The 23975-nt window shown below is 37.6% G+C and overlaps 2 protein-coding genes across 2 annotated transcripts in view; one reads left to right on the plus strand and one right to left on the minus strand.

The window, feature by feature from the left end:
* NEBL (nebulette) overlaps positions 1–23975 on the plus strand; it is a 412617-nt gene that overhangs the window by 344706 nt on the left and 43936 nt on the right. The window lies entirely within an intron of this gene.
* The window catches only part of PLXDC2 (plexin domain containing 2), a 265179-nt gene that overhangs the window by 72605 nt on the left and 168599 nt on the right, over positions 1–23975 (minus strand). Inside the window, exons 5-6 of the mRNA XM_069859523.1 lie at positions 5686–5808; positions 2679–2797 (exon numbers count right to left, since the gene is read on the minus strand). Of these exons, the coding sequence (XP_069715624.1) occupies positions 2679–2797; positions 5686–5808 (242 nt within the window). The remainder of the gene's footprint in view (positions 1–2678; positions 2798–5685; positions 5809–23975) is intronic.

Consider the following 23975-nt stretch of genomic DNA (forward strand, 5'->3'; position numbering starts at 1 on the left):
TGGTGTTTCAGCTTGGAGACTTTCAAGGACAATGCACTGAAGACATTGCAGATTTGTCATACATCACTGTCATTTTTGATGAACTGTGATAGTAAACCAGAACGGCACCAAAAAGATGGTAGAAATCTTCTTGTGCAACTTTTACTTGTGCTAGTGAGCACTCACGCAACCAATCTTACTGTAGTTAATGGGGCTCCTGACAACATGACTCACCAGCAAAATAAATGGCTCTAGAAGGAAGGGACTTCTTCAGAAAGCAATGGATTCAGCACTGGAAAGTATATAAATTCCAAGCTAGACTTATAAGCACTAGAATCAAGTTTAAATTTACAAATGTCTCAGTTTTTCTTTTCAGACTACTTGTGTCTGATCAGTGACTGGAAAATTTATTCAATTTTACTCATTTAGGTGAAAAACTAAGGTAGTTTTAATGGAGCAAGGCAACTTGCAAATAAAGACTGCAGTCTTCTGGAAATTTCAGCCTCCAAATCCATTCTGCAATAAATTCCCAATGGCAAGCACTAGTTGTAGCATTCTGTGATTTTACATAAATCTTTTTGTCAAAAGATTTACAGAGCACTAGTATGTTAATAGTACCATTTTAGAAAGTCTCTTTCCTTACTTATGTGCCATAGACCTAACGTGATATTTGGTAATTTCATTCAGGACAAGAATAACTCATGACTGGGGACTTCAAAGACTCAGCAGTGGGAAACCCCTCAGGTTTTCCCATTTGTAAATTCCAGTTCTTTTTGTCTCAGGATTAATGAAAAGGATAGTACTAATGCTTCCCCACAAAAGCACTGTGGTTCTGGAGGAATCTTCCAGTAGTGCAGTGAAAGCAAGCAGCCTACACTATTGTAGCATATAGCTTGTTTATCCATAGAGAAAATGACATAGTTGCAAGCAATTCTAGGTATGTGATTGATGAAGGGGCCCATTTTTGCCTGTCCTCCTAAATGAATAAAGTTTTCCACTGCCCAGCAGTCTGCATTGTCACTTACATTTATGCAAAATGAATGCAAGACACTTATGAATTTAGAACAAGAGCTTCTACCACCCATACTGGATTCATTTTGCACTGGACTGGACAGTAGCAGACAGGACAGAGCGTCACATATCCAAGAATAGAAGTCTCCTGAAAATATCACCATTTTAATGTCAGAATGCATATCTAGTTCTTGTCATATTTATCTTAAAAATTGAGGTAGTGCCCCTCCTGTCTTCTCTGGGTGTTGAAGGCAGGACCTTTTCTATAGTCTTAAAAAAGATTTTTTTTTTTACAAAAGGTTTCTCCAATAGAAGATCAAAAATACTTTGGTGCACACTCCTTTGATCAAGCATAGGCTCCATTGTGCTAAGTGGCACAAAGCTTTCATGCAGCTGGAGTCAAAATACAAATAAACTGCATTTTAACAGACGAATTCTGCTAGCCTGTACATAACATCCAGAAAGCCAAAGCAGACCTTGCATCAGCACGTCTTTTGTAAGACGAGGAAAGCCAAGCATGTCGGATGAGAAGTTTCTTGTGTTTACAAGACTAATCCAGTGAGAGTATCCTGCAGCAATCCTGTCTGCAAGGTGCAAAGACATCTATCTTAGCTGAAGGTATGACTGTAGCTAGTACAACAACCCAGATCCTCATCAGCTTTCTAATGAAAGGGAGAGGAGTGCTATTATTTCAGCTTCATTCAGGTGCAAGACTCAATATAGGCCTGATGGCTCACAAGTGGTCTGTAGCAGAGAAACAAGAGAACCCAGATTTCTCCAAGTCTGAACAATAAATTGTTACTGATTTCATTTTTTTAATACAAGGAAGATAACAGAGAGACTTACATTTCGTATGCCAAACTGAGATTAAAATAACAAAAAAAAAATAAAAAGAAAGAAAGAAATTGTTCTTTGCCCACAAAGATTTGAGTTTACCTACCCTCTGATACTCATTTGCATAAAATTCAACTGGAGGAATGGCCTGTAGGCCATACGCTCCAGGATTGTAGCAATTCTAGCAAAAAAAACCCAAAACCCAAAAATAATTGCCTGAATTAACAACTGAAAGTCTGAAACACTTGCAGAATGAAGAGCCCATGCAAGAAAACAACATATTGGTGCTATGAGGGCAAACCAAATGGCCTCAATCTAGCCAGTGTTATCACCAAATAGATGGAGAATGTCACAGAGCTAGAGATAAAAATCAGATATTTCTTATTTGAAATATGTGAACTTCAAAACACTTCAGTTGCAAAGAAATGACAGCTGCAGGAGAAAGGTAACCTCTTATTACTAGCCACTGATTCTAGAATATTTTCAAAGAGGCCGAAACCAGGTGAACTAATTGAGAAAATTGGACTCTACGTTTCAAAACCCAAGAGCAATTTACTAAACAACCAAGAATTTACTAAACACTCAATACTTAAAACCAGCCAAAAAAGGCTAGTTGAAGTCTGGGAGTAGTGCATTTGAGTCATATTGATGGTTTTCAAGTCCATCACATGAACACCACCAATAAAATGTTCTTTTCAGCAAAACAGTGATCTTATAAGCAATATAATGAAATGATCTTATATAGTGGAACTTTCAAATATACACACACACACCACCCCCAAAATTTAGGGAAAATTCCTGCCAGGTATAAAGTAATTTGTCTACTGAAATGACAATTTTCAGACCAAACTTACTTCTTTGTAGCCGAAAATGATACGCCCATCATTGAGAAGGGTGGCCTGAAAAGTGAAACTGCCCAGGTTGTAATTATCCTGCAGATGGACATGGTCCCACTGGACAACTAGTGCTGTGCCTGTGAACCCCAGAGTGGGGGTAGAGAGGCAAAGGGAAGAAAAAAATGTGAGAAAAATATTAGCTGACTGTAGGAAAATTACTTAACTACAGTTACTTGAAACAAGAACAGTGATTTGTCTCTTTTTAGCAACTTTCAGCCCAGCATCTTGAAATGCCAAACATATTACAAGCACGAGTTGCAAATGAAATCCTCTTAAAGGTAGACATCACTATGCTACAAATAACTACCTCAACCACTTGCACAAAATTTTGATAAAGCAAGCATGGTCAGCTAACTTGCTTTGAATTGCACAAGGAGTTGATAATCCTTAAACGTACGATTTAGCATTCAGAGCTCAGGTTTGCTGCCACAATCACTGCTCTACTGTAGCTTTTTTTACATTATATGTATATACTCCGAGAACTTTAAAATGTGAAGTGCTAATAGCATTGCCTGTTTAGTAAAAGTTATTGTTTGTGGAATTCAGATTCTTCCATTAACTATGCATTAATATAAATACCTTTTTTTTCTTCTACATGGTGCAACCCCTTGCTGAAGCTCTGCAAGTTGAAAAATATTAGGTGTTGGCAATAAATAAATGTAGTTTAAATTAAAATCACTAAGAATTCATAGACAGGGTAAACACTGAGTCTGGTGTGCAGAGATTTAGTTGCAAGAGGCTTGTTAATATTCATGTGAGTTCTCTGGCTGAATATCCACTCACTGCACTAAAAATGTACCCCAATTGAATTGCATACCCTACAAGCATGTTTTACAGATGTTGAGGGTTATAGACACATTTAAGCAGCTTGGCTGAAAGACACTTATCACCAAATCTGTATTTACTGAAAATGACTTCTTCATCTTTATATGCCTTCCTCAACATACTTCTCTCTTTGGCACTAATGAGAATCATGTGCTTTGATTCACAACGCTTGTGTTTCTTTCTGGAGCATTCAGGGTGGGTCAGTAGCCATCCAGTTCAATGCCTTTTTGATATATTGCTGAAACGTCTTTTGTTGTACTGTGTTGTAACTTACATTAACACATCTTGGCAGAGGATGTCACAAAACTAAGAGCATGCAAATGTTTGGTGCATACTGCACTAAGTCCACCACATTACTGTTCCATGTGTCTTTCATAAGTATCGTACATGCTTATTAAGTTTGCTCACAGTGCATTTTTCATTTTGTGCCCATATTCATTAATTGCTTTCTATATATTTATTTGAGCGTATTAAATTTCATTTTAAAGGAATTTAGGGGACTTTAAAAAGTATTGGAGCAAAAAATAGCCAGAACTGCTTATAGTCAGTTTTTAAGTAGCTCAAATCTATGTGTATCTCAGAATCCCAGTCTGAAGTGGAAGTCAGCTGCCTGCTGAACATCCCAGAGCCTTTATGCAGATTTGTGTGCACCTTGCAGTGAACTGCATAATCAAGACTTTGATGGGTCACTGCACTCTATGCTTGCTCATTACAGATCCCACTCTAACGCAGCACACTTACTCACAGGAATAAAATATGGATAAATATGGTAAAGAGCTGAAGGTATAATTTCCTCAGTTCCTTTTTATTTAGGGTAAGAAAGCAAATTCTTTGTAATAAAACACATAAGGTCCAAAAGATTTTCATGCCTTACACATGAAGAAGGATCCAAAATCCCAAAGAAGTATTCAACATTGTCATGAAAGCAGTGTGATACAGACTGATAGACTTTGTATGAAGACTGGAAGTCAGGAATACAATGAGAATTAGTAACATCTTTCCCCAAACTCTCAGAAACTTTCATTAAAGATGACAAATCTCAGGCAACAATGTCAGCTTACAAAATGAAAATAATATTTCTTCTGTTTGAAAAATCATGCAAGAAGTAGTGTTTTCTCATGTAAGTCTAATTTACTGGATTTTTAACCAATAAATGCTGTGAGTAATGACTTGACTGAAAGGGAAGGTTATGACTAGGTGCAAATGTTACAGCATACATTTTGATCCCTGATGTAAAGAACAAAAATTAACACACCTGGCTAGAAATGTGACAGATGTTTGGACATGTTCATAATTTGGTCTTAAATTCACTATGAATAAATATACGTTGAATAGCACAGGCTTGTCCAGGAAGATTTGAAACTATCATAGATCTCATAATAGTAAGTCATGATACTAAACTCTCTAAGGTTTAAATTCAGAATAGAGAATTGCTGGCATTGTATTTGATTACTACAGGCCTGAGGTAATGCACTAGATGCCTTTTAATCATATAGGTTGTTTTCAAAATATTGATTATAACTGACTTTATGAGACAAATATCCACACCTTCAAGGCCTTTGAGATATCTTCCAGAGCTTCATGCATATAACACTGCAGTTTGCCTTTTACCCTTTCAATCTTTTGTACAAGGGACTACTCAGAACTTGTGGTGTAGATGAGCGTATTGGATTCCAATCCTGGGACTCCATGCATACTTAGGTTATTGACAGGATTATTAAACTTTTACCTACCATGTTTCTGTGTATTCTTAATATTGCATTCCATGAATGTTATTTTCATTTTAGCTTGGGGGTAGATGGTATTTACTATATATATTTTGAAGTAACAGGGACTTGCACTGTTATACAAGACAGATTTTTCCTTTTAAAACTGATAAAATTCATCGCTATTTTGAGTTTATGTACTTTAACAGCCAAAATATATCAGTTCAATTTGGAAAAGGCATTCATGACTCTTTAACCATGTTCTAAAATAAGAACTGTTTATGGATGTCTAGCCACATGCTTCATATGGCCCATGAGTTAGAAAAAGAACAACAACAAAAAAATTTTGATTTTTCCTTCAAAAATAGTTACTTAGGAAAATGTGAAGAGCCAAGGGACACAGATATATTCATTTGTGAAGGACTACTACATACCATTATCAAAGTATCTGACTGTTGAATTTCTTGACACACTGGGGTCAAAATTTGCCATTAAGGGTGCAATGTATTGTGTAGCTGTTAGCATTCGATGCACAACTTCTCCAGTATATATGAAACCTACAATAAAACAAAATAAATTGAGACCATTTCAGTAACTTCTGAAAGATTTAATAGAATGGTAAGCTGAACCAGGCATCACCAAAGCATTAAAGGCTCATCTGAGAGAAATTAATCCCACCACCAATTTTATAGTGCGTTAAGCAAGAGCTAAAATTTCCAGGAATTTTCCATGATGGCTACCAGAAGAACAAGATCCAAGATGAACAATTGAACAATTATTTTGAGAAGCAAGTTTTCATACAGAAGTAAAACCAGAGCAAACACAAGGAAGAATAATTCCAGTCGTGGACACAAAGCCGATACATGGCATTAACAAAATAAGCCATTTATCACTGTGCATATCCAACAGTGCTTTCTATTCCTTCCAACCATTACTTCTTGATAATTTAATATATTTTTTTTTTTAATATTTCTAGAGTCACAGAGTAACAGACTATTTCAGAAAAGAAGAGGTGACAACCTTTAAAAAAAAAAGGCAGACAGAGAGTGGAACAGATAGGATTTTTTGATGATTATAAGCAAAGCAGTATTTCTGCTACATTCTATGCAGTGTCATGTCTCTGTAGTTTATGCTATTCATCCCCGAACCAACAGTAGTCCTCAGATCAATAGTGGGCTGCTTCCATCAGAAGTGCTCACCCAAAACCTCATACTGGATTTCTTCCTTCAAGAAAGAACAATTGTCTATGGTGAATATAGTAATGCTGCAGTTCTATTCAAAGTAAAATTTTCTACATTTTAATGCCAGGAAACACCAGCCATTTTAAACAATAAGATGCCTAGACATAAACCTATATTGTTTAGGTTTGCGAACTCCACTTCAACTAACTAATGGGACTGACTTCTTTAGATGCCCAAACCTAAAGCCTGACTAAAAACTCCTGTTGGCCTAGAGTGAGGCTTTTCTTGAGTTTTATTTTAGCTTTTGCCTTGCTAGTCAAAACTAACAGTCTTTAAGCTGATTTGAGTTATAGGTAGATCTTCAAAACTAAGGTCTGCATATTAGGTCTCAAAGTGTTTACCAGCTGGTGCCTTATGCTGAAGTATTTCCTTTTTCTCTTCCTATTGATTTAAGGAAGTATATTCCAACAGTAAAACTAATGCCCTAATAACAAGAATATTAGAGTTGGCTGAAAACTTTCTAACAGAAAAAAATCTATTTAGCAGACATCTCACAAAAATTCAGTTCTTTACTGGCATATGATAGTATCCACTGCAACAGTATTTATGCTGGTTTGTGTTTTCTTTTCCTTCTTAAGTCTTGGTGAGTATGTTTTCCTACTATCAAGCCCAAGAGGTCCTTTCTTCTCCTATTTAGTATTATTGCAATACAACACATGTGGAGTATCACAGAGTGCAGCAATAGGATGAGGGGTAACAGTTTTAAGCCGTAAGAGGGTAGATTTAGATTAGATATTAGGAAGAATATTTTTACTGTGAGGGTGGTGAAGCACTGGAACAGGCTGCATGGAAAAGTTGTAGATGTCCTGTCCCTGGAGGTGTTCAAGGCCAAGCTGGATAAGGCTTTGAGCAACCTGTTCCAGTGGAAGGTTTGTGGCAAGGGGGTTGGAACTATATGATCTTTAAGGTCCCTTCCAAGACAAACTATTCAATGATTTTATAAAGGAACATAAATCTACCCCTAAAACACATTTGTGAAATTCCAGAAGCAAACACAAACCTTAAGAACTGGAATTATTCTCAATGTAGAAACACTATTTTTCAGCCAACTCCAGTCAATATATGATATTAAAAAAACCTATTACTGCGCAACCCCACTTTCTTAATGATTGTATCTCCATCCTAACCACTGTGAGGTGAGACGGGTTTGTTAAAAGGCTTGTTTGATATGACATAGAGAATCAATGAGAGTATAAAAAATAACAAATTTCTGGAGTGCTTTAGGCATCCTTCTACTTCTGTCCTTTCTCAAAACCGTTGGTAAATACTTGCTAACTTCTTCTCAGTTCTGTAAGTCATAAGATGCTGTAAACAAACAAAGGTGGTTGTTTTGAATAATTTTCCTGCATGACTGCTAGCAGTTAAGGTCAAGTACCATGAAGCCAACTCAAAAGAAAAGCCAAGTGTAGAGAAAATACAAGAGAAGATTCAGCTGGTAACATCTGCCATTGACAAAGGGATAGCTTTTGTCAGCTCTCTTAGCTTCATTTAAAACATACTTATGTATTAAAATGATATAGTATTTTAATACCTAGACACCTACAAACTATTAAAATAATCCTTACAATTAAACTGCAACTGTGGGGGTGGGGGGGTAGGGGGCGAAGATTCTTTCAGTTAAATATTTAAACACCATTTCTCTTTTTTGCTAATTGACAGGTGAGAGAAATACCAATTAAAAAATAAAACTGCCTGCACATATTTACAAGTCACGTATAAACCCAAACTTTCAGAATATAGAATTGTAGCTGTAATTTTACTCTATTACTCACCATTTTAGGATAATAAACAGTCCTGCCAAAGTATAGTCCTTGAAATGTATTTTTATTATATCCTGTTTATTTCTGTGTGTGTATAAAATTTCTTTTCCTTGATAAGTACTCCCTCATACTTATTTAGACATTTTAAATATGCATATTTTCATAGAATATTTGTGCCACTTGTTACCCCTATGGTCATGCACACACATATTTTGACACAGTCTTGGTAGGTCTATAACCTTGAAAATACTCCTCAAAAATATTTTGAAGACAATATAAACAAAACCTTTGGCTCCATATTCATATATTGCAATTGGTCTTAATACTTTTGTACTTATTCATCCCTTGCACAATGGTCTTATCTTCACACACAGTTTCTCTTTCATGCTTTCATCCCATTTACAGTATAAATGTCAACATTATAACTAATAATGAGGCAGATACAATAGGAAAATAAAGTACTTAATTGTGCTGGAACACATAACTAAGTAAATCAGCTCAGGTAATTAGTAACCACAGAGCGTATTTCCAAGTGTTTGGCAGATGCAGCTTTACTTTAGACAAAAATGGAAAGCAGGAGGTGGATGATAGCTGGGAAGCAGGCAGGCCTTGCATGAAGATCATTCTAATGAGAACTCTAGTCATGCATTGGAATAACTTGAATAGAAACACAAAGTCATTTCAAATCATCCCAGAGATTCAAAGGCTGAAGCCACTGTTGAGCATGGACATTTTATCATTGCCACTACAACTTAAAGAAAGCAGCAAATGTAAAATTAACTAATTCCTGAGCAGACTTCCGCAGAAAATTGGCTTACACTATCTGTGACCTAATTTTCTGACAGTGGTAAATGCCCGTGGTTGATTCATTTAGTCAGGGAAGAATTTTTCAGACCTGCAATTTCCTGAACCACTTAATCTCTCCTTTGTGGGAGGGGTTGGTAGAGCTTTTTTCCCAAATTCACCACAAGAACTATATGTAGAAGCATACTATGCTCCTAAATACTGGAATGAAAACAAATCAGAGAGAGTTCAGCATTTTTTAAGATTTATATGTATAAATAAATCTGACTAGAATGAAGAATGAACTAGTATGAAAGCCACGTATAAATCAAGGGGGGTATATTCACTCCTAATCCTCATTGCATACTTATATAAAAAGAGGGGAAAACTATATAAATATGAAATCAAACTTCCACTTGATGCAAAAACCTGACTTGATTTAAAACGCATTACACATCTGAATTTATCCATTCCAAAATATGCTCCATATATGTTGCATTTTAACATATTAGATTTACACATAAAATTTAACCTACTACATCACAACAATCTGCACGTAAGACTCCAATGGTTTCTTTTTTCTACTCCCAGTTGTGCACAAACTTAGTACCACTTAGAAAGTTTTTTGATGATTTTTGCCAGGTGTGCAGAATAACAGAATGCAGGTTCAAAGCAACAAAGGCAATGAGTCCTTTGAAGTTGCTACTGTGCGTCTACAAAGATATGACAGCATATGGGATATGCATGCAACATAAAAATGAAACACCTAGATTAATAACTATCTTCTCCCTTGTAAGACCCTGCATGAACAAGTTACATAAACATAAGCCCGATTTTATATACTTGTAGGTTTGAAGTGTGAGTAACAAAGACAAATTAAACCACATTTCCCATACCCCTTCTTTTCTCCCAGTCTCAATGTCACCCCTTCATTCCACAGGGGGATGAGAAATGTGGTTTGCAGTCTGTTGCCTTCAACAATTGCTAGCTCTTTCCCAGATCAAGTCGCTCCCACTGTATAATACCTTCTGTCTTCTAAAAAGGGGAAAATATTCTGGCAAAAAGAAAATGATCTAGAGAAAAAGAATCATTTTAATTTAACAGTGCTATATAACAGCAATGAAATAAATTGATGTCGAATTATTCCTTGTTGTGGCCGTGACATTGCTTTCATAAAAGGCATATAAAATCTTGCTCATTCTCCAAAACAATCTTTATTGGAAATAAACACCTGAAAACCCATTTCTTTCAACCTGAAATACCAAACAACACATTTGACAAGAACAGAAATGCTCAAAATCACTTTGTATAGCTGTCAATAAGCAGTTTAATACAAGCCTTAAAAAACCATGTCATTATCTTTCCATTCTTTTCATAGTTCTGAAGAATTAGAGGGCTCGACTGAATGGCTGAATGGCAGGTACGTTCCACTGAAGCTCCATAAACCAACTCTATCAGATGCTTTTGCTATCATAGTACAAGTTGGCTCATGCACCTTTTGCACAGTAGCAGTCATCTTTGAGGTACAGATATTGATTTTGCTTTTATGATCCACGAAGCCTGATGTGTTTTAAAGGCAACTAACTGCTCCCCTTACACATCAGTTGTGATTACCTGAAGCATGTCAGAGTCCGCAGCAAAGGCTTTTTCTGCCCATACATTGTGCCTGAAGATGTTGACGCATAGGGAAGCAAAAGATACGATGCACATTTTTTCTTGGGACAGGTTATTTAATTTCTGATCAGAGAATTGAAAAGATGATACTTGGAATTTAAAACCAAATAACCCTCCCCCACCCTCCACATTACCCCTCACCCCCACAATGCATGGAGTGGTATAAGAACCTGGAGCTCAAAACAAAGAACAAATCTAACCATATCACACAAAGTATTAAAGTAGAAAGAAATAAGACTACTTTGGAAAAAAAATGTTTTCTTATCATGCAGCTAATGTTAAGTAAAACCATATGTTAAAATGCTCAGTAATACAACAAGCTGTGGTTACTTAGCTGGAAAATGAACTGCCTGCCAGCGGCAGCTGAACAGTGAAAGGTTTTGCATGAGACAGACTATCACTGGGCAAAGGCAGAGGTACCATTTAAGCATACAGTTCGGTGTGGGTTTACTCAAATGCCCTTGCAGCATATAAACTAGAGGGAAAATAGCAGAGCAGCTTCCAAAAAAAACAGAACCAGAGGAAAGTGGCTTCCCTAAGAGGTAGGCTCCAGTCCAGATGACCAGGGGAAAGCCACGATTTCAGCTTGTAGATTCACATACGTAACAAGCTTTGTAGATATGTGACAACATACTCTCACATATACCCTGAAATGTCTTGTTGCATAGGGGAATAATTTCTTTCATTTCTCCCTTTTCATCTTCTTACTTACACAGGGTTAGAGTACATGACTTCTACAGCTCATTTTCCTCCAAAACACTCTGAAAACTGTGCATCCAAGACAGAACACTTCAGAGAAACTGGCAGGAGATTCCCAACTCTCTGGCTGCTTCTCTTTTGGTCTCCGCACAATCAAAGTCTTCTGATAGGACTTGCTGCGGGGCACTTGGTGATATCTCATATGACCCCAAAGCTACCTGAATGGGTAGCAGCGCTTCTACTCTGTTTTTTTACCATATTAGATCCAGTGCTAGCATACTGCCAATTTTCGATGGAAGCTAGAGTCAGCACAAGGACAGTACTTAGCAATTCTATATTGTCAAAAGACCAACATAAAGTAGAGTATATTATGTACCTCATCTTAGGCTCTGTTTCCCCATCCTTGCTGAAAAAGATAGTAGGAAAGAAATGGTAAGAGATTTACTTCAGGCTTGTTTAAAACACCCACCACAACCAGCTGTAGGGCCAAGGAAGTATTTAATGCCTAGTTTCCATCAAGCAGAGTTTAGTATCACTGATCAAGACAAAGATAGGCTGCTCACAATTTACTGGGGGTGGGGGTAAAAGGCTCTTATATCCTAAAATTGATTCATATGCCATCTTGATGTCTCCAGCTGCCAGAAATACTGTCTTGTCAAAAACCATTTTGTAAAGTGGATCAAAAATTCTTCCTCTGAGTTCTCAAATTTGCTAGCTATGATCATTGGTAATGCAAAAAGGTGCAGTCATCTCTCTTGTTAGATTAATATTTGCCAGGACAGTAGGAAAAACAGACCAGAGATAGGGACTGAGAAATATGACATGAGATTTTATATAAACATCCTGTAGGACTGAGGTTTTAATAGTAATTTCAAAAATTTAAAAAAATTATCAGACTTAGCACATCCTGAGAAAAATATTGTATATAATTCTACCCAGCAACATCTCAGTGTATCTACATGAGATTAGCCTTAAACACCATTACAGCAATTTCTGGATATTCCCATTTGTAAATACAAAGCTGTAAATAGATCAGAGTATTGTTTGTTGCTATTTGTAGTCAGGAAGCCCAGACTTAGTTAGTGAAATAAGAGCTAGTGAAACCTATCTGCACCTTCTGTAAAAATTAGAGCTTTGCCAAAGCCAGGAAGGGAACTGCAGCCTCTCCCCTCTGGACCACCCCATGCTTTGTACGCTTTGTTTCATATGCTCTCTTGCTCAAATCACTACCGTACCTTGGTACAAATCTATTATTGAGCCCAGTTCAGTGGGCCCAGCCCACAGACATCCCTTTAAGATCCCTTTTCATTTGCCAGCTACAAGTTAATACATACCTACAAAAACAAATCCCTAAAGGAAAAAAAAAAACCCAAACCATTAAAATCTTTCACAATGTGAGCAGAAAATCCTTTCTGCGCTTTCTCTCTAGTACGATGGTGGAGAACACAGCTATCATATGGCAAAGCCATAGCTTTCTCTGCCTTCCGCACAAACAACCAAGCTTTGCCTAGTAGGAAGGCCAAAAAAATTTTAGGAGTGTTATTACTTAGGCATATGTAATCAGCACAGAATCATAGAATCATTAGGTTGGAAAAGACTTTTGAGATCATCAAGCCTAACCATACCTATTCATGGCTAAATCATATCCTTCAGCATTTCATCTACCTGTCTTTTAAATGCCTCTAGGGTATTGATCAGTTGAGATCAATATACGACAAAGAACATGATCATAACTCAAGAAGATAAGCATTTGTGTTTTCAAAGTCAGAGAATTCCGAATTGTTCTACCACTGGAAAACGCCACCTTTTAAGCAACTGGTTTTCACTCGGTCATTCCCTTCTGAAAGACATTTTTTAAACAAAGGTTTATTAAGAGTTAGCATCTAATGAAATCCGGACATCCTTTTATTCATTAGCCATTCAAGAAAATTAATTTCAATTGTAGCACACAACAACTGACTTGCAAAACCCTCTGTTCAGTTCAAATAGGAGATTAAATCTGTGCCAAACAAAAATGAGACTATGGCAAAAAGACTCTTCTGCACACATATACACTTCTTGCTCACCACTTTCTTTTTAATACATGTAGTTGTTCTAAGTGGTAGAGAAAGATTTTGTCCCCTTATAACAACTACTCTTTTCAGTGTGATAGAATATAACTACTTCAGATGCACGTTCTCATTAGGTTGGAAAACATTTGTTTAGATTGATACTGTATAAACATGTTCTTGAAACAGTTATTACATCAGTTTAATTCCACTCTTTAATTTACTTTAGTACAGTTATAATCAATATCATAGAAATGAATTAAGAATAAGCAGGTCAGCTCCCTAATCAGTAAAACAGTATTTGAGTTTTACCAGTCAGTAAAATTCTCTTCCTGTCTGTAAAGTTATCACATTTTTTCCATTTCAGAGCGTATTCTAAAAATATTTTTTATCAGTTTATGTCCATATCTGATACCACAATTGGGAAAAGTCAGTACTGCAAATTTCCTCATTGGTTGAGAACCCTGTAATTTGCTGTTTCGTGGTAATTATTTTAATCAGAGCTGCAGAGAACAGCTCCAAAATTTTAGCTTTCATTTTATTTTCAGGATATTCCTTGTTCTCCATCTCACTGTTTCTGACAAACTGCTTATTTTCATCTTACGATATCTTTCTTTTCACCAGAAAAGGTAAAAATGAAAGTAATATATGCTCATTTCTGGGATTAAATTACAAGAGAACTCAAAGGACACTTCTAAATTTGATGGAAAAATTGTAAGATTTGTCATGGGGAAAATAAAACATATCAGAAATAGTGTTGCTCACATATTTATTTACATAAAAGCACAGCCCACAAAACTCTGCACTGTGTATTTTTCAGCTATGCTAAAATATATTTTCCCTGTGTTTTTCCCTGGTATTTTCCCACCAGCTATTTTGTAATGAAGAAAATTCAAGAATATGTTATGTGATTAAGTCCCTAAAGTAAATTGGATTTCTGAATTCTAGAAATATAATTTCATTTACTTTCATACCCTGTCCTATACAGCTATATTAATATTTCTTTGATACTTCAATGAAGTAAGCTTTAAGTAATGTCATTTGTTCCCAGATGGCTAATTTATTGTTATGTCTTTGGAAGAATGTTATCATCACTGTAATTGCATGAAGGTTACAGTGTAATTAAACAAAAGGATAACAGCAACTCCAGATCCCTCAGACAATCCATGAAAGTTAAATACTCTAATGGGCTTTCAAGATCAGTGTAAAAATGAACCAATCTCTCATGCAATTTTGTACTTTTTTTCAGCCTTGTGGGGAAAATGAATTAGAGACAGATTATACACATTTTTTGCTTTGCCTTTGCTTGACTAGATTGAATGCACCAACCCATTTCTTCTTTCAGCCTGAATAGTGGGCTATCTGAAAACTAAACCTCAGAGGATATAAGTATAACGCTATTTCTTAATCGCATAACCTTACAAGGACTTCTTGCGTGTCTTTGCATCAGAGAAAACAGAAAAGCTAGCCAGAGATCCTTATACACTTGGCTGCATTTCTGTATTATCTTTCTGTATTATCTTATCTTATATTTTATCTTATATTTTAAGGCCAGAAGATTAGTTTTTCCCACTGCTTTTATAATAGTGAAAGCATTATGTGGAAAATTTCAGAATGTGTAATGTATGTCACTGAATAAATGCCAATATTTTCCCAGTTTGCTGTTGTTTCCCTTCTTCTCATGGCTGTTCTGAAAACTACAGGATCTGGTGGGATGTAACCTATTCTGATGAATATCCTATTCAATTCAGCAATGGGATTTAGGGGATTATGTAGTATAAAACTCTTTCAGAAGAGTTTTTCTTCTGACACGCTACAAGACATTCCTTGTCAGAAGCTTCCTAGATATCGCTAGGAAGACTACAGGAGGAAGAGAAGTGCTTTTGAGTAAGGACACTGTGACTAACTAAAACAGCCTGCAAATGTAACTGTAACTGAAGCATCTGTTCACATGCATTTAATGACTCTAAATTGTGAATGCTCTGAAGTTCAGGAGAAACAAACCCAAAGGTTATTTAGAATCTAATGACTTGCATCAGTTCCTGTCAGATCAGGCACATCCTTCCTCAAAGAAAATTCTTGGACAGAGGTATGAAATACAGTATCTATTCGGTGAGATACAGCCATGCAATACCTCAGTGCCTCTCAGTGCCTCTCAGCTCCAGCCAAACAAGACCAGTGTGGCTCCTAGACAGCCCAGAACCAGTGAAAAGGGGTTGGCAGGATTATCCCAGTTGGGCCAAATATCTTAGCAGCTGGGCCACTGCAGTAACCTTGGCACTGCTAAATCCTAGAATGAGGTCTGAATAAAGCTATTGCGAGGAAATCTAATTCTGCAGCCTATCTCTGATATAGATGTTTCTTACACTGGTTAGGGAAAATATCCCCATGGTTGAACAGCTCTTGTCATGAATAAAAAAAGTTTGGCTGGAAATAAGGAAATTGGTCTTTAATGTTTGAAAACATCAAACGAGAGGTTTCATCTTTTAATCAAACTGTTTTAATATCAATACATCTTTTTTTCTTTTGCTGCTGTGCTTCTTTCCTCCTGTATTGCTGCAGAGTCTTAAAAATAACTATTGTAAAGCTTTTCTGCTTGACTTGTTTATTCTCCTCTTCCTTTTAACTTTTAAAACAAGTTCTTTCTTGGATAAAACACATGAAATGTAACTCACATAAATCGTATGAATTTCATGAAAAACACAAGACTTACAGGTTATGATGAAAACATTACTCTCCAAAGTTTAAAAAAAAATCTGTAAGGAAAAGAATATGTTAATTGTCATCAAATTGGGTTGTCAATAATGTCATAGAAGTTTGCAACAAAAAAGAAAACAATGTTGCAGAAGAAGAAAATATTATTTTTTAAATTTTAGGAAGTCTGCTTAAAATTTATGCGTAAAAAAGAAACTTTGCCGAATGCCTGATTTCTATTGCAGTAAATCAATGTAATTGGAAATACAACTTCGACATTATTAGGTATTGGATTAATTCCACACCCATCACATAAAGCTATTATCTTACTTCTATTAATCTTTCCTAGACTACTAAAGCAAATCCTATGTATATAAAATTCACATACTTCGATTCACACAAAACAGGAAGGAAGACTGCAGAGGCTAGTGTGCATCATTACGGTTGGACTCGATGATCCAGTGGGTCTCTTCCAACCTGGTTATTCTGTGATTCTGTGATTAGAGATGCTTCAGAGAAGCCATTCAATTACATTTCACTTACATACACAAAACCTAACACTTAAATAGCATGTCATAAAGTTCTTCATGCTAGGGGGAATTTTCAGAAGGGAATTTAACTCTGTCTTCTACTGCCAACATTCTACCATGGCTACTCACTCTCCAGTTCCTTTTTTACCTACCACATTTGTTCATGCTGGACACAGAGTTCAGAGAGGGGCAGTAGTATGGGTTTGCTTCACACAAGAGCAGTGAGCAGTAAACATGTGGCTCAAAACAGTAAGACAGAAGCTGGTAGATGTTCATGTGCCACTTGGGCTTCAGGGGAGCAAAGTCATGTGTTTCTATTTGAAAAGAAGTTCTTGTTGACATGCTTCTCAGTTAAAGATTGGGCATACATAAACGTGAGACCCTGGTCTCTAGTTCAACTCTGCATTGGCCTTGAGAGGAACCCTCTAATGCCAGCATTGTAAGGGAAAGGCAGATGGCTCTGCCCCTTTCCATGACTTCACTCTGATGCATAGAACTACACCACTCATCAGATGTCACTTAACAATTTATTTCCCCTCTTCGTGAAGTAATGGGGGATAATGCTTTGGATGAGATTCCCTACCCTGGGTAAAAAAAAAAACAACTTAAGCGCAACCCAAATCAAATATTTTTAACCAAGATCAATTTGCTGGTCTAACTCTTACTGCACTAGACAACAGTTATGTGGGCAGGGGAGGGTAAGAGTGCTGATGAGCTGAAAAGAAATGGACAGCAAGCGGGGAAAGCAATCCACAGCAAGAATTGTAACAGGCACACTGTATCCTGAAGTTGAAGCTGATAGTTTTCAGCTCATCTTTTCTTTGCCTCCTTTCTCCCCTCACCACCTCACTATCACTTTGGGCTACCCTCTTCAGTTGTGGAATGAACCTATGAAAACATCTGGTTTAGAGCAACACAGGAAGAATTAAACAGGCAAAAATCTAAGTGGCGAAAATCAAAAATATATTTTTAATAATCTGATCAAAAAGAATGAATGGAAAAAAAAATCAATGCCGCTTTGAACCATCTGATGAAAAATACTTTGAACCAGCTGATGAAAAATTTCTGCCCTGGGAAGCATACTAGCCTCAACTTTGAACTCAAAGAGTTCAGTACAAGTAACAGCAGCATGTTTGCAACATTAAAAAGAGTGGTTTTGTGTGTGAATAAGGGCTCTAAAGAGAAGAGTAAAATGATTTATCTTATGGTCTTAACAAGAAGAAAATCTCTGGTTCCAATTCATGTGGCTTGCCCCTTGCGGAAAAAGAAACTTGGCACAGGTGAGCCTTAGTTGAAGTTGTGCATGCGGAGGTGTAGGAGCACAAAGAAATTCTTCCCTCTGAAGACCTCAGACCTCTAATAACCACTGTGTTCCATATAGTCAGTATGGAAATAGGCCATGGCTGGGTAGTTGGTAGCAAGTAGCTGTGCTGTTTAGAGTTCACTTGTCATAGGCATAAAAAGACGACAGGAAGAAGCTGATTGACTGCAGTCACTGCAAGCTTATTTGGTAAATAACGTTCTGCTGAGTCTCATGTCTCCTTTTGTTATTTTTATCAGGTTGAAGTGTATTGTCATTGTGGGATGCACATGCTGTGATGGGTTGGCTGGACACTTCATTTTACACTAGCATTAACCCTGCTAGGCAGATGCCTTTAATAAGTAAACTCTTACCCCAATGCCTCAAAGCATGAGGGAGCTTGAACTAACACAAACATGAAACTGGGCTTGTGTTTTGATACTTCAGTAAAATATATAAGAAAACACATGTGGTTTGTATCTTTCAGACATTTGCAAATGACTGGAAGAGTAACCTTTCATAAATTCAATATGCAATGTCGCATGATCTGAAAGAAACTCTGAAAGAATGACTCAGATTTCAAATGTTTTGTTTAAGTTTCCAACAATCACCTGGTGAGTTTGACTATTGGAGCAAGAATCATAAGAAATAAAGCCAAACTGCCTTTAGACTAAATTACATAAAAAAATTAATTTTAAAAGGCTTGATAATTTAAGTTACAATATTGTCCTACTTTGTGGAAGATGTGTCATGCAACACACACTTCACTCTGACAATAAATGTTGGTCATATAATCATATGGAAAGTTACAAGGAGCAGTAGGGTATCTGTGGTAAATACCTTGTAATTGCAGGGTACATAAAGAGTGATCCCTTCCTCCTAAACCAAACTGCAGGTTACAACATAATTATGTTTAGACTTACTAAAAGTAATCATCACATGCGGCTGGATGGTATCTGCCAAGAAAAGCCCTTTATGTTTCTGGCCAAAGAAAATATACTCATTCCTTTCAACACTGTGAGCTGGTGAAGCACAACTGTAGCCCCATGACTCACCACTCATCCAAAAGATAAAAGTTATGGCAGGAAAGCTAGAAGACTACTTTTAATGTATGAAGCCTTAGACAGACATTAGCTGTAATGAGGATAAGGGTATTTCAAAATACTGTGGCAGAAAACGTCTATATGCTGCATGAAACACAACAAGCTGCTCTTCCCATCAGAAGAGAGCTATAGAAGAGTGATGACAGTTTCCTCCATGAGCATTTTACCCACTTCCTTTTGAATGAATAACAAAATGGAGAATATGGATTAAATCATCAATATACAAGAAAAAAATCCTGTCTTCCATGAAGTCCCAGAAGGCAAAATACAGTCTTGCTCACCTTTCGTTATTTTTTAAGAAATAAAATTCCTGAAAGATTAACTTCAGGAAGCATGCACAGGCATACGCAGGAACAAAACTGCTTTCAGCTATCACCTGCACTCACAGCTGTTTCACTGTTAGAGGCCATGAATGGCAGCAGAGTTAAAATGAAGAACACTTTTTTTTTTTTACTTCATTCAGCTTGTACAAAACAATGCAGATTCTATTTGTTACTCTTGAAAGTGTATAGACATATGGCTTGGTATCCTTCTGGCTGCCGTGATGGCTGTTGTTATGGCTGCCATGGCTTCATTGGGGAACTCATTATTACTTCTACTCTTGTCCAAATTTTTTACCCTAAAAGCTGCTAGTTTCACAAGTTGCCATTAGTATGGCATCTCATTCATGGCTACGGTGAAATGAATTGTCTTTCCTGCATGCCACATCAAGTCATTGACAAGATAACCGGAAAATAAGAGAGCACTTCTGCCAGCTGGAGATTAAGCAAGAGGGCTATGGACTGGATTTAAAAGATTGCAGGCCAGGCAAGGAATCAGACATGAGCATGACCTCCGAGTGGCTCAAAACAACAGCGTGGTGCTGCACGAATTGCAGGACACCCAGCAATAATGAGTGGAAAACAGCAGCAGCTTGGATATGCAATCATCTGGAACTTACTCCTTCAGACTGACATTAGCAAAGCCTACAAGGAACAACAAAAAAAAAAACCAAAAAAAAAATAGCAGGATAAAGTCATGAAGTTACCACAACAGATCAGCAGTTCCTCGTGTTTCTTGAGCAAACTGCCTCTTCACTTTACAATATTTCAGTTTCTGAAAATAATTCTTCCTACACAACTGATGCTACTGGGTGTATTTGTAATATTGTTATTTATTTGTCCTGTTCACAGCTATATTGGAATATGTATTATCCATTCCTGTTTACAGCCATAACTACCCTCATAATAGTGATAATTTACTTATATTCCCCTCACCACAAGAAGGATGCTGAGGCTCTGGAGTGTGTCCAGAGTAAAGCAACGAAGCTGGTGAAGGGGCTGGAGAACAAGTCTTATGAGGAACAGGTGAGAGAGCTGGGGTTGTTTAGCCTGGAGAAGAGGAGTTTGAGGGGAGACATCATTGCTCTCTACAACTACCTGAAAGGAGGTTGTGGAGTGGAGGGAGCTGGCCTCTCTCCCAAGTGACAGGGGACAGGGCAAGAGGGAATGGCCTCAAGCTCTGCCAGGGGAAGTCCAGGCTTGACATCAGGAAAAAATTTTTCATGGAAAGGGTCATTGCGCACTGGAACAGGCTGCCCAGGGAGGTGGTTGAGTCACCATCCCTGGAGGTGTTTAAAAGATGCATGGATGAGGTGCTGAGGGGCATGGTTTAGTGATTGATAGGAATGGTTGGACTCAATGATCCAGCGGGTCCTTTCCAACCTAGTGATTATGTGATTGCATAAAATAGAGAATATTAAAAAAGACAAGTTTTTTATATCACATACAGAAGTTGAAGCCATATTTACCAATATGTTATATTTCAGTGATCAAACAAAATCATGAACCAAGTAATAGACAAATCTGAGTACATTCTAAAATATTCCTTCTTTGATGAACATAATTATTTGTACAGAGTATATAATATCATTTGGTAACATTGGTATACTGTTATTCCATATCAGAGGAAAATAAATAAACATAGAATCATAGAATAGTTTGGGTTGAAAGGGACCTTAAAGATCATCTAGTTTCAACCTCTCTGTGATGGGCAGGGACATGTCACTCTAGATCAGGCTGTCCAAGGACCTATTCAACCTGGCCCTGAACACCTCCAGGGATGGGGTAGACACAACTTCCCTGGGCAATCTGTTCCGGTGCCTCACCACCCCCATCGTGAAGAAATTCCTCCTTATGTCTAGTCTAAAACTGCCCCTCTCAAATTTACAGCCACTGCCCCTGGTCCTATCACTACATGCCCTTGTAAAAAGTCCTTCCCCAGCTTTCTTGTATGCCCCCTTCAGGTACTGGAAGGTCGCTGTAAGGTCTGCTTGGAGCCTTCTCAAGTCTGAACAAGCCCAACTCTCTCAGACTGTCCTCCTATGGGAGGTGCTTCAGCTCTCTGATCATCCCTGTAGCCCTCCACTGGACCCGTTCCAACATCTCCACATCCTTCTTATGTTGAAGATTCCAGAACTGGATACAATACTCCTGATGAGGTCATGAGGTCATACTGTCTTTTTCCACCACAATTTGATGATCTTGGTCAAGAAATTAAGAACAAGACAGTGTGGAAAGATTTCAAACTTCCACTCTGAGTATACTATTTGGGGCACTTAAATAACAACATTTTCAAAGCTATATATCAGTACTATTTATTATTTGCAAATCTGCTCACACAACTGAGTGTCCACCATCTTTGGTCTGGGGACTCAGTTGCCTGGTCACTCCTCACCATTACAGGACAGCATGCTCTCCAGCTATATCTGTACTATCAGACTTTAAAAATCACAGACTGCTCCCCGTTAAGGTCATGGCAGAACATTTAGAAATTCTCAATTGGATGTTTTTGGTCTGATGAGACTGCAGTGATTTCAGTCAGTTAATATATTAAGAATCAAATACAAATGTTGCTAGAAACATTTAAAAGTGTTCTTATTTTCTGTATGAATGTGATGGGAATGGAACAGGAAGAAAAGGGGGGTGGTTTGGGCATAAGTAGCTAACACCAGGGAAAACTAAACCCACAATTTTGGACTTTTCCTCTACTTTGAGCAGGAGTTTTATGCTTAAGAGGTTAGTAAAGCTGATATTCATTTGCATTCTTGTAAACACTGCTTGCAGGAACAGTGATTGCCCATACAGATTTCATTTCATCTGCTCTCTGCCTCCCTGTGTAGCAGTTGAAGGGTGTGTTCAGATGCTTCTTATTTGGAATTCTTATTGCTTCCAGAGAATGGACATTTTGTGGTAGTTTCTGAGACAAGGCAGTTTGGCTTTTATCGTACGGTTCATAGAATCATAGAATTCCAGGTTGGAAGGTACCACTAGGATCATCAGGTCCAACCTTTTAAGGTGATACATAGTTTAAATGAGATGGCCTAGAACCCTGTCAAGCTTTGTCTTAAAAGTGTCCAGAGTACAGGAACCTACCACTTCCCTGGGGACATTTTTCCAATGTTTAACCATTCTCATGGTGAAAAATTTTCTTCTGGAATCCAGTTGGAATCCAGAAACAGCTTATATCCATTACCCCTTGTCTTTACCATGTGACTCCTCGTAAAAAGGGAGTCTCCATCCTCTTGGAAGACACCCTTTATGTACTCGTACATGGTAATAAGGTCCCCCCTAAGCCTTCTCCTCTCAAGGCCGAGCAAACCCAGTTCTTTCAGCCTTACCTCATATGACAAGTTTCCTAGTGCTCTGATCATGTTAGTGGCCCTTCTCTGGACCTTCTCCACCTGTCTGAATCATTTTTGGTATAACAGGGACCAAAACTGAACACAGCACACATGCACTGAAGACAACAATAAGATTGGCAAAAGTAGACGCGGCTGCAGGGGAGAGCTGGCCACTCTATACAGACAAGTGAGTTGAGAAGTACACTGAAGACATGACTAGCTGTATCAATCAAACTAAAGAACACAGAGGCACAAAAGCTTTCTGCCTTTTAACAGAAAGAGCTGTGTGAGCAGCAAAAAGCCTGGATATTACCAGGAGATACACTGAGGCAAAAATTATGCAAATTTTCTGATCCCAGACTTCCAGACAGTGTTCTTGCATCCTTTGTAAAAAACAAGCCTTGGTATATCAGGAAAAGAATTAGAGTAAAGGTTGAGAGTAGGTTAAAGGTGATTCAGAGGATGATGACTATCATGGGAAAGGAGTCACTAGACAAAAGGGGGATGTTAACCAAGTATCCCAGACCTCTTCCACACCTGCAAAAGCCACACTACTCAGCAGGACACCATTGAACCACTGGGGGTATTCTCCCTTCCAAAGCCAGTCACACTGAACCTCAGCTCCCTTGCCTCATTATCGACCAAAAAGTTTGTGCCTCTGCATCTGTCATGCCAAAAGGGCTTTTATAAGCATAGCAGTGCATAACACGATCCAGCCCTTTGCCCAGAAGAGTTCCTATCCTGGGAATACACTCGACTGGACAGTTTTTTTATGTACTCCTTGGATAATCCCTCTGGCTTATCAAGCCAATACTTGATCGCTATAATTTTTTAAATTCACTATGGACATACAAATACATAAAATCAATTGTAATTTGTTCTGAACAGAAATACATTTGGTTAAATGAAGCAAGGGAGAACCAGCTTGTACCCTCTATTACTAATTATAACATATGAAGTGCAAGTCATAGCCAGCAGTAACAAAGATTTTGTAACTGAGACTATGTAAAGGATCCCCGGAAATTTGATTCATCTGGAAATGTAAAGAAGCAACAGCTAGTACTAAATATAGTGCAATCCTATGTTTAGCTTTTGCCTCCCTGGTACTATCTGTTCTCTTTTAACTACACAAACATTATATAAGACAATTCAGAAAAACAGTATCCTAATCAGGAGGCAGACCCAGCTTGATCTGAGAACTTAATCTCTCTGTAGTCGATCACTACAGCAA

The sequence above is a fragment of the Phaenicophaeus curvirostris genome, chromosome 6 (genome assembly GCF_032191515.1).
Source record: "Phaenicophaeus curvirostris isolate KB17595 chromosome 6, BPBGC_Pcur_1.0, whole genome shotgun sequence".
Lineage (NCBI taxonomy): Eukaryota > Metazoa > Chordata > Aves > Cuculiformes > Cuculidae > Phaenicophaeus > Phaenicophaeus curvirostris.